Raw genomic sequence first — 12,415 nt, 5'->3', positions numbered from 1 at the left:
TCATCTGGACCAACAGCTTTTCCATTTTTCATCCTCTTCATAGCTGTCCTTACTTCCTCCTTGCTAATCCGTTGCACTTCCTGATTCACTATCTGCACATCATCCAATCTCTTCTCTTACTCTCGTTCTCTTCATTCATCAGCCTCTCAAAGTACTCTTTCCATCTGCTCAACACACTGTCCTCGCTTCTGAGTACGTTTCCATCTTTATCCTTTCTTACCCTAACCTGCTGCACATCTTTCCCAGCTTGGTCCCTCTGTCTAGCCAATTGGTACAGGTCCTTTTCTCCCTCCTAAGTGTCCAACCTCTCACACAACTCATCATACGCCTTTTCTTTATCCTTCACCACCTCTCTCTTCACCTTGTGCCTTATCTCCTTGTACTCTTGTCTACTTTCTGCATCACTTCTTCTTTGCCATCCTCTTCCTCTGTACAGTATATTCTCTTCTACTTCCCCATTCCACTACCAGGTTTCCTTTTCTTCCTTTTTCTGTCCAGATGTCATTCCAAGCACCCTTCTTGCTATCACCCTAACTACATCTTCTGTATTTTCCCAACTGTCTGGTAACTCTTCACTCCCACCCAGTGCCTGTCTCACCATCTCCCTAAACTCAACATTTTTCAACTTCCACCATTTGATCCTTGGCTCTGCCCTCACTCTCTTCCTCTTCTTGATCTCTAATATCATCCTACAGACCACCCTCCTATGCTGCTTAACTACACTTTCCCCTTCCACCACTTTGAAGTCTTCAATATCCTTCAGATTGACTCTTCTGCAAAGGATGTAATCTACCTGTGTGCATCTTCCTCCACTCTTGTATGTCACCATATGTTCCTCCCTCTTCTTAAAATATGTATTCACCACAGCCATGTCCATCCTTTTGGCAAAATCCACTATCCTCTGACCTTCTTCCTTCCTTTCCTTGACACCTTACCTACCCATCACTTCCTTGTCTCCTGTGTTCCCTACACCAACATGTCCACTGAAATCCACTCCAATCACCACTTTCTGTCCCTTGGGTACACTGTTCATCACTTCATCCATCTCACTCCAAAAATCTTCTTTCTCCTTCATCGTACACCCAACTTGCAGGGCATATGTACTAATAACCTTCATCATCACACCTCCAATTTCGAGCTTCATAATCATTACTCTGCCTGACACTCTTTTCACCTCCAAAACACTCTTGACATACTGTTCCTTCAGAATAACCCCTACTCCATTTCTCCTCCCATTCACACCATGATGGAACAATTTGAATCCACCTCAGGTCCACTTGGCCTTACTCCTCTTCCATTTAGTCTCTTGCATGCACAATATATCAATCTTCCTCCTCTCCATCACATCTACTCTTTCCCCTTACCAGTCATACCACCAACATTCAAAGTTCCTACCATCAATTCCACTCTCTTTACCTTCCTCCTCTCCTCCTGCCTCTGGACATGTCTCCCTCCTCTTCTTTTCCTTCTTCGTCCAACAGTAGCCCAATTTCTTGTAGCATCCTGTTGGCTAACAGTATTAATAGTGGCCACTGTTAACCCAGGCCCCGACCGATCTGGTATGAAAATTTGTATTGTTGTCTGTATGTTGATTTTTCAAAATTTTACACCGGTTGCCCTTCCTGACATAACCTTCCCCATTTATCCGGGCTTGGGACAGGAAAGAAGAAACATACTGGGTTGTGCATCCCCTGTGGCTGGGTTGCTCCAAGCTACAACAGTGCTAACAGTTAAATGTTTTGGGATACTTTCCATTGCACTTACACTCTCTACTTGCTTTAGCCCACAGCTTGCAGTTTGCTTGGAGGCCAATGGCTGTTACCTTGTTGAAGCTGTATCAGCAGGTGTTTGCTTAATGTGTTGTGACATCCCTGTTTTACTTCCATGTAAATAGAACTTTGGTGATGGGTTCAAAAATGTGCAATTTAATTAAGATTAAATCAGATCTGTGTGCTAAAATTAAAAGTGTTTTTCACATCTTAAAATCAGAATATTCATTTTAAAGTTATGCTTTTTTTTTGAGTAAGGCAGAGTTTCTGGATTACTATATCTGAGCAAAGATACAATGCAGATCCAACATCTTAATGAAAAATTAGTTTCATGGTCTCTGGTGAAAAATGTGATAAAGAACAGTCAGTCATATATGAAAAGACTAAACTGTAAACAGCAAAAAAAAAAAAACACACTGAAGCCTAAGACAAGACTTTGTGCCAAGAGACTTAACCACGCCTGGGGCTGGAAATAAAAGACAAAGAGTAGATGACAAAGTAGAATGTCATAAAGAATTCAAAAACATTGGTGTGATACACATGCAGAGCAGGTTAGAAATAATGGAAGTACGAAATTTGAAAGTCTCAAAAAATGATAGTAAAGATCACATTAGCGCAAACAAATGGAAATTATTATTTGGTGAAATAACGGGTACAGCGAAAAGAGATCGAATATATTGTTTGGATTTAAACCTTAAGTCGGAGACTTGTAGATCGTGTATTTCATGTTGCCATCAGGGAAAAGTAGTGTTTCTTCCCAATGAAGAGGCCTATCCGCGAGAATTAAAATATTTGTTATTTGGTGAAAGTGAAATCCACATAAGCGAGAGAAAATTTCAAGCCCCACGAGACAAGACTTTATTCAAAGAGATTTGGAAAAGTTCTGCCCACATCTAGAACATTTACAACCATGCATATGGTTCAATCATTTCTTATTTGTGTGAATGCTATTGTCAGACATAGTTCATGTAGAGAGAACGAAACGATATTCACTCACGGGCAGTTATAAGTTGCATTGTCACGATGTAATTCCAAACATGGAATCAAAATTCAATGCGATATTGACGAAAAGGTAATAGCGTAAAGAGATCAAATATATGGACATAGGTGATATGACAGAAGTATTTAGATATTGTTTGGCTTTAAACTTTAAGTCAGAGACTTGTACATCATCTAATTCATGTTGCCATCAGAGAAAAGTAGTGTTTCTTTCCAATGAAGAGGCCTTTCCGCTAGAATTACAAGTTTTGTTGTTTGGTGAAAGTAAAATCCACAAATATTAGTGGCAGAAATGTGAAGTTGCTGGTGTGTAGCACAGGCAAGGGGGCTGGCGAGTGTAGCAAGCAGGGAACGAAGCCCCCTAGTAATCTTTATTTTGTAAATCAATGTAAGGCTTAAAATACATAGTCATTTGTAACATATTTGTAATTATTGCTTTAAATGGTATGGTTTCAGTTTCAAGTGTCTACTAAAAGAGTTACATATATATATATACATTCACACACGGGCATATACCTCCTGACAACCTACTGCTTTTGGTAAAAAAAAAAAAAGGTGAGAGTGTCTAAGAAACAGAAACACCGGACCCCTCAAGAAAGGACTGTAAAACGTGATTTCGTCAGCTGAATTTGGATTTCTCCTAACAAGCATTAACAAAATGACCTGGGTGTAAGTCAATGGATTTATCCTGCTGGGTATCAATGAGGGCTGCTTGTGACAAAATAAATGTATATAGTATGTTTCAAGGTTTTTAAATACAAGTAGAACAAAATTAAAAACATACAGGTGATCTAACGATCATTGCCTTCAAAATGTTATCAGACAAAAAGACCTACATGATAGGTAACAAACATAGTGACCATAAACGGTAATGCCATAATAATACAAAAACTGATACACATTGGCATCAACAGACATTTTATGAAATGTCATCATCAGAGTAATAATAAAAATGAATAATAATGCAAACATATATGAAATAAGCAAAATATGTGTTTCGGAAAATATGAAGCACAGATTCATGACACATAATGGCAGTGTGCCCATAGAGGATTTGGCTTTGAAGCAGTAATAAAGATGAATGAATGAATTCATGAGTTCAGCCTAATACACCAATATCTCCAGCCAGCAGATCCAAATCTGTATCTGTGAGATAATCTGCATAATGATTTATATAGAATTCTGATTTTCTTTAGAAAATTTGGAGATGTTGCAACTGATTGGTTATTTGTACAGACCAAAAAGTAACCATGTAGAATAACAAATTGAACGCAGGTTGAGTGAGGCCACAGAAGCAATTAATTGTTTAAAAAGAACATTGGACTGTTTCAGTTTGAATGAAAATCACAGATGCTGACACGAGGTTAAAAAATAAAAAAACGTATCTCAAGTTAAAGATGCAGACTACTTTAACTCGTAAAACTAAGATCTTTTTCTAGCTAATGTTGGATACAAATGACGTGAGTCCAATAGGTGCCAGTCAGTTAATTTTATTGAACTTGCTGAAATAACATGCTTATCATAGAAGGAAACAGTTTATTTAGCAAATAAAGAACAAACAATTATTATATTAACATATTAGCATTGATCAACTTTAGGTTAATTAATATGCTAAAATGTAAAAAAAAAAACATTTATTTGAAAGCCTCATGCTAATTTAAGTATGCACACAATCATACAGAATTAGCCCAGAACAGAAATAAAATTATTATTTATCAACATGACACCAATATGACAATGACCACTTTTAAATTAAACATTTTCTTACATTTTTTTTAATAATTGTGAAAAAATGCGGTAAAGTAATATAAATTGCACAAAGACACAAGGACAGAGTATATAAATCAGCACAAAATTAATGAAATATCATCATATATAAACAATCAATAATGAATGTTTTCTATTATTGACAAGATTTGAAGAAATACAATCCTACATTCACATACTTGCAGAAAAACAATTTAAAGTTGTCATCTCTCTATAAAGGTTATCATTAATGAATGAGAGAAAATTTGATTAAACTCATATAAAGATGTAGGGAACATTCCAACACATAAGACTAAACATAATTTTGTAAAGCATTAGATAAATCTGTGCATACAGTATGAAAACTAAATAATAATTAAGCATTTGTTATATGTTTTTTGCAGTAAAAAATAAGAGCATACATTGAGATGAGACTGTAAAATGGGTGAGAAGAAATATTGCATTAACAGTAATTTAATTCTTATTAATCTTCATTTTATAATATATTCTAAATGTATAACACTAAAACAAGGTACCTTATAAAACCAAACATAATTACAATATATTGTCAAAATATTAACTAAAGTAATAATAAAACATGTTTAAGAAACAAACATCTGATTTCAATAACCACTAAGATAATAATGGATCATAATTTTTTTTTCCTTAATTATACAAAAAGAAGATACAACATCTGAGTAGATTCAATAACATTTTGTGTAGAATGAAAATCAAAAACGATAAGCCTTAAACTTTAACATACAATTTGCATTTAACAGAACAACCTGTAGCCTACAGGTTTTGGTAGAAACATTCAGTGAGTGAAATCCATAGAATGAAACCAAGAGGGCAGCAACTCTTTTGGACGAGTAGCAGGCCAATCCCAGGAGGTCTTAATTGTCTCACAGTTTTGTACGTAGCAGCATGGATGATTACAAAGTGTGTACGTTATCTTACTTTTGTGTTAATAATCGAGTTATGTATGTATGATTATTTATCTGGAAGCCAGCTGACTCGAACATTGACCAGGTGAATGGACAAAATCAAACCACTAATAGGCTCCATGTCCATCTTGTTTAATACATTATTATCATGAAAAACAGTTCTCAAGATAAAATTCCTTAAGTGAGTGGAAGATGAAATGATCTCCAAATGACATCTGTGGCCTGCTAGAATATGACAGGATGGATGATTTGTCAGGATACGATGTTAATTCAAAGACTGTAACTTTGGTTACACTGTGCTAGACATTGTACAAGATGCAGTTGTGCCTTAATGTTTAACGTACTTCATTGTACTTGAGTATCAACAAACAAGTGAAACAATGTCGCCACATTGGTAGATAAGGAATAAATTCAAAGTGTCCAAACAATGAAGTTCTTCAACAAGCATACTAATCTTTTTATGGAACAATATGAAATTTAATGACAAAATATCATTGACTACACTTGTGCAGAACGATTCTTCCATGAATAGTTTATTTTTATACTACAAACATAGAAAATGTTTAACATTCATAACATGAAGTAGAGCACTATGGGAAATTTCCTGGACATGCCACTGATAATATGTTATCTACAGTGGCTCTGGGGATATCACAATGTTATGGTACTTCTCTTTTTATGTATTATGAGGGACGTTCAAAAAGTTCACACATTTTTATATTTTCCATTGGAAACAGTCAAGGCAGGAGGAGTAGTAATTGGACATGAAAAAAGTTGGTATGACGCTGGGAAAATTGCATCGCAAACGAAGGTGACTATGTAGAAAAGTGTTGTCATTTATTTTTGAAGCTCTTAATAAATAGAGTTAAAAAACAGTGTCCCTCATAAATATTGGATTTATTTACAAAAGTACTTTATAATGATTATTTAAATTTCTGCATCCAATAACTTCAATAGACCTGAATAGATGCACCCTTGCATGTTGCTGGATTCAAATCACACAGTACTGAAAAATGCTATTTTACAGTTTTATATAAAAATATTAAGAGCATTATTCTCTTTTAAATTTTGTATATTCTCTGTCCACTGTACACCTGTTTATTGCAGTTAGAAGTAAGCTTCCTTCTACTTACACCTTAGAGAGGGTATCAGTAATGTTAAATAAGAAATAATATCTTCTTTTCAATAAGGCTATATAATGTTGATTTTCTTTTTTTTAATTATAATATAACATTATGCAGTATTAGTTACACTGCCTGTCAAAAGTTTTAGAACACCAAAGCTTTACTAGTCAATCAGTCATTTTCCAACCCGCTACATCCTAACTACAGGGTCATGGGAGTCTCCATCCATCCATCCATTTTCCAACCCGCTGAATCCGAACACAGGGTCACGGGGGTCTGCTGGAGCCAATCCCAGCCAACACAAGGCGCAAGGCAGGAACAAATCCCGGGCAGGGTGCCAGCCCACCGCAGGACACACATACACACACACCCACACACCAAGCACACACTAGGGACAATTTAGGATCGCCAATGCACCTAACCTGCATGTCTTTGGACTGTGGGAGAAAACCTGAGCCAAAGCTTTACCAGTTTTTCTTCAAATTTAATCAGTTGAAATGCAATGAATGACCTAAAATGATGAAAAGGTAATCAGTAAACTGACAGATGTTTAAATTTAAACTTTAGGTTATCAAAAACTGAAAAAAATGGAATTTCAAAATATTAAAAATGGGCCTTCTTCAGGGAAAAACTAATAGGTTACAACCTACAAATATTCTGCAGCAATTAAAATAAATTAAGCCTGGCAAGTTGAAGCAAACAATTTGCACAGGTGTCCCAACTTCTGCTGATTACTTAAAAACCCTCCGTCTGTCTTAAAGCAGAATTGGAACAGACTCTCAAACTAATTACAACTAAGTAGGAAGGCAGAACCATTCCTACACTGGACAGGTTCTAGAATATGCAGTAGGTCACAATTACAGGTAGTTGATTATTGGCTCACTTGTGCTTTACAAATCAGGTCATTGAAGCCTGTATAATGAGCACAGTACACCCTTATGCATTGTGCCTCCTCAGACTCGTAATCCAAGTAAAAAGTTTAATTTTATTAACAGCTCATTTACTTAAAAACCATTTGCAACATGTGGAAACAGAATTTCTAAAGTTCCATATATTTATTTTTGGCTAAGTTTGTTTCATCTCATAGGGGAACTTCCTGCCTTTACAGTTGTGAGGTGTGTGTCTTTAAAAAAAACGATCAATGATGTGTTTTCTATGACTATCATTCATGCTAATCTAAATGCAATCAACAAAAACATTGTCCTTTAGCTTGTCTAATTCATTCTATTCTTTCTGGTTTTTTTTTCTGCCAGTCCTGTTTTCATGTATCACTCCCCATTTTATTAATTTTATCCCAGAAATTAAACAAAATGTCCCATTTGTCCCATAATGTGTCATTTTAAGCCACCTGAAATGCACCTACATTTTTACCAAGTACACAAAACCCCATGGGAGTGCCATGCTCTATGATTTAAATTGGGTCTAGCGCACTCGGTGAATTAATGAGCTGTTTTGGAAGCAGGAAAATCTGTCCAGCCAACCTAAAGGTGTAATGAAGCAAAAATAACAAGATTCTAAAAACCCTAGTTTTTTTTTTGTACAAAATTTTTTAACGCTGTAAAAACTGGGTTTCATAATTTTGTATGAGGGGTACTACCATAATATATGTTGTGTGTATTACATGAGACTTTTGGCACAAATTGGTAAATGCAGAAGAAGTAATAGATACTCTAGAATCATTGATTATTATATACTGCGAGGGACATTCAAAAAGTTTCTGCACTTTTATATTTTCGTTGGAAATGGTGAAGGTACATGGGAGGAGTAGTAATTGGGCCTTAAAAAGTTGGGTACGATGCTGGGAAAATTGCATTGCAAATGAAGGTGACTATGTAGAAAGTGATGGAAGTGAGTAAAAAAAAGTGCAGACACTTTTTGAACATCCCTCGTATATAAAGTATATGTTATATTCTGCATTAAATTGAGTTTTAACCAAAAAAATATTTTATGTGTCTGCTGTAATGAATGTTACAGAATATATGTGGCTCACTTAATGACACAGCAAGACACGACTAGCAGATGTTCTGTGTTTCTTGTTTTAACATAACATACAGTACTTTGGTGTCTAAGGTAAGCTTAATTGAAAAAGTAAATCACTATGGTTTAAGCTCAATTACAGTAACTGAAAGCATAGAAATTTTTGTCACAAGGGGAAAACCACTGGAGATCCATAGTATACTTTATGATAGTTTGCAAATATTCATATGTGGTGGTCACACTTTTTTACATAGCTTTCTTTGCCAAACTCATTGCAGATTCTGCAAATATATCAATCTTCGATTCCAGCAACTTGGAAATTACCTCAGAAGACTTTGGAACACCTAAGAGGGGACTCAAGAGGCTCTGCAAGTTATAAAAAATTAAAGACATTGAAGAAGAAAAAATATTGTGAACAGAATTTGGATTAATATAAAACACAAAAGGATCACTCACTTCTGCCTTAAGATCTTCCACACTTGCCCCTACTTTATCTGCAAGTTGGTTAATGGACTCATCATCAAGACCCATGTACCAACGATAGAACAAAAGAATTTCCACTATAGCATCGCAATTATAGGCACAAGTGGTTCCAGGTATAAAACTCGTACCTTCATCTGTTGCATATGAAATTAACTGTGAGATTGTTTGCTTCAGCTTTGTCTTTTTCTTCTCAACCAGTAGTTTCATCATTTCAGTAATTTGACGTGAGCACAAATCTTTCTTCTTCTCTTCTACTTTAAGCTTCAAGTCTTGACACAGTTCTGTGAAATCGAAATCTGTTGTGCAGTGGCCTGACACAAGGAAGACATGGGGAGAGTCCACTCCATTTTTATTTAAATGACTAATATAATAATCTTTTATTTTCTCGTATCCTTCATTCCTGCTGTACTGATCATCATTCTGCTCATGCTCATCCATTTTGCTCCGTACAACATAGAAATCTCTTTTTATTTCTCTTATCTTTTCCACAAAAATTTCATTATTTTCTGTAAAGGTGTTTCCAACAATTAAAATGACGAAGTGATACATTGTAAATTTGATGTACTTAAAATATTTTGCAATTTGATATTTTGCTGTTCCAACCCCAGGAAGATCCCATAGAAAGACAGAAGGAAGACTTGGATGTTTATATTTTTTCAGTTTCATTGTTTGTTCTGTAAAGCCCTCTTTAGCTGCTTTAGGGTGTCCAGGTTTCAGACCACAAACAGCATTGATGAAGGCTGATTTGCCTGTTCCTACTTCTCCTGTTACAGCGATGTGAAATTCTCTTTGATCAAGCACATGTTGTATTTCATTAATTATGTCTTCTAATCCATTGTCAGTACATGGTGAGGAGAGTTTTGGTTGAATCTTAGCAATTGCATGTTCCAGGCTACTATTGTCAGTTGCTTCTTGCTGTTTAGGAAATAAACCATATATATTGTTAATATTTTTCTTATTCTAGATCTTTTCATCTTATGATGTGCTTATGACATACAAATATTTTCACCAGATATGGAAAAACATGATATTTAGGCACATGAGATTTCAAGATGTTTAAGAAAAACATTTTCTGTAAAACTTTAAAATAGTAGATTTCAGAAAACATCTGTTATTTGTGTTGAAGATGTCTGATAAAGAAGTAAACTGACCAACACCAATCTCATTTAGACTTCATGGTTCACAGGTTTTGCTTTAAAGCTCATATAAATGTTATTACACTCCCAAACAGGGGTTGGCACTGTTGCCTGATGCCTTTTCTTTTCCTCCCTTTGCAGTGATTGATGGCCATGTCCATAATGACCTCACTTCCAGTTCCTGACCAGCTGAACCCACCTCTTCCTGTCCTCTCAAGAAAAAAAGCAGATTTATGGACTGCCAATTACACGGGGAGGTTCCAACATTTAATCTGTGTTTCGTCTCATTCTTACAAACTCATTTTATCAGATATTTTTGTACTGTGGTATCTCCATTCATAGTCCTAACTGAGAAGATCTAAAAAAAAGTCATCTACGCTATTGATGCACAAGAAGTCTTTTGGACCACTGACAGTGTTATTCACTAGAGTAATAGGTTTAGGGCATTTTATTTGTCCTTACAATTTCAGTTGGAATTCGAAATAGAGGCAATAATGTACTTTCACAGCAATCTTCTTGTTCAGGTAATCTACATTCCTTTCAATTGTCTGTGAAGATTAAATGTAGTAGAACAGGGCCACAATATTCAAAACACAGAGTTTCTAGGAATACAATTGGCATTGGAAGAATGGATAAACAGATTAGAAGGGATTTAATACCATTTTAGGCAAATTTACATAGGATGCAAGAAGCACCTACTCCGATGGCCATATCTGTCTGTCTGCATGAAGCAACATGACACCCTGTGTACCGATTTTGTTAAATTTGACATGCTTATTCTTCAAGGAAATTTGACAAGACAGTTTAGTATTCATTGAGATATCTCAACTGATTGTACTATACAAAGTTTTGAAATTTCAAAGTTTCCCACTGAAGAGCGTAGGCGATTCTGAAAACTTGAATCTCCTAAAGTACAGAAACATTCTGTGCAGTTTTGACCTTGCATTATTTTACTATTTAAATTGTACCTTGACAGGGGTCACACCAACTTGTATATATTGTATTTGTATCTCTTATTTGTCCACCTGCCACTTGGATCCCCACAATGCCAGGGAAAATGCATGTACACGTGCAAGCAGCTCACACAACAACACTCTTCTCCTAATTCTTTAGGTAAGTTAACCATAACAATAATAAAACAGAAACCACCCAGTGATGCCACTTGACACCCCATTTGGTTTGCGCAATGTAAGAAGCCTGGCTGTCTGGAAGGAGGCATCTTTTGCAATCTGTCTGATCCACTGGACAAAGCTCCAGTAATTGACCCTGATTTCTGAATTCCTTTTGTTGATTATTTGCCCAAGGGGGTTGCTTTACAGATGCCAACAGGCGCATTTTTATTAGGCTTTCTTTAATTAAATGGGGTGACCTGGTTGGTGTCCCAACTATTCACCCTTTCTCTGACCTGCCATTCCTGCACCCGACTACCCAGGGTTAATTTTATTAATTCACTAAAGCTCCTTATTTTTGAGCATGGTATATACAATTGCACAGGAATGAAACATTTGTGCTGTAGGTCAATTTTTGCTTTTTCCAGTGACTGACCTTGGAGTTTGTTGGTGGTCATTGGAAAAATACAATTTTTTTTTTAATCCAAACAGTAGGAATAATGAAAACGTGAAGTATAAATATAATTTCAACCTGTAACACATCCTGTAAAAAAGGTAGCTCCAATCAGATTTGGATGTACCATCACAACATTTTGGAGGGTTTAAATCAAAAGCAATATGAACTGAATTATGGTTTACTTTACTTTTTGACATATAACATTGACTTTTACAAGCTGAACACTTATGTGGGATGTACAATGAATTGAACATTTAAATCACTGCACAGAAAAAATGATGAAAAGAAATAGTGATTTAAGTGGAACCATGACACTGGCAGTAGTCTGTTTAGTTGGCGACTTGCTTCTTACTGCCTTTCATTATTACTTTTAGATGACAACATGTTAGTCAAATGGGGTTGTTGTCGGAGGTACACTAAAAAGCACTGAAATATCCACATCCTGTATGTTCTGTCCATAGGGGACTCCTTTACTGAGCTGAGGAAGCATTTATACTAACCAAGGCATGCTATTGCTTCTAGCATGTTTTGTACCCAGGGCTTAAATTGGATTAGTATATTGTACAGGCATTTCTCTGTTTCTGGTTTGTAAACTGGGACATAGCAGCACATCACAGTGTGACTTCCAAGGGGACATCCCGGCTCTCCGCAGTAAAGCACCACCAAAGCTC

General features: G+C 35.9%; 1 protein-coding gene across 1 annotated transcript in view; it reads right to left on the bottom strand.

Annotated features, from left to right (window-relative positions):
* Window positions 1-12,415, bottom strand: part of LOC114662955 (interferon-inducible GTPase 5-like) — a 138,471-nt gene that overhangs the window by 111,331 nt on the left and 14,725 nt on the right. The window contains exon 3 of the mRNA XM_051934430.1: window positions 9,171-9,957. Coding sequence (XP_051790390.1) covers window positions 9,171-9,957 — 787 coding nt within the window. The remainder of the gene's footprint in view (window positions 1-9,170; window positions 9,958-12,415) is intronic.

The sequence above is a fragment of the Erpetoichthys calabaricus genome, chromosome 12 (assembly GCF_900747795.2).
Source record: "Erpetoichthys calabaricus chromosome 12, fErpCal1.3, whole genome shotgun sequence".
Lineage (NCBI taxonomy): Eukaryota > Metazoa > Chordata > Cladistia > Polypteriformes > Polypteridae > Erpetoichthys > Erpetoichthys calabaricus.
The sequence above is the reverse complement of the archived record's forward strand: the minus strand, read 5'-3'. Positions and strand labels throughout refer to the sequence as shown.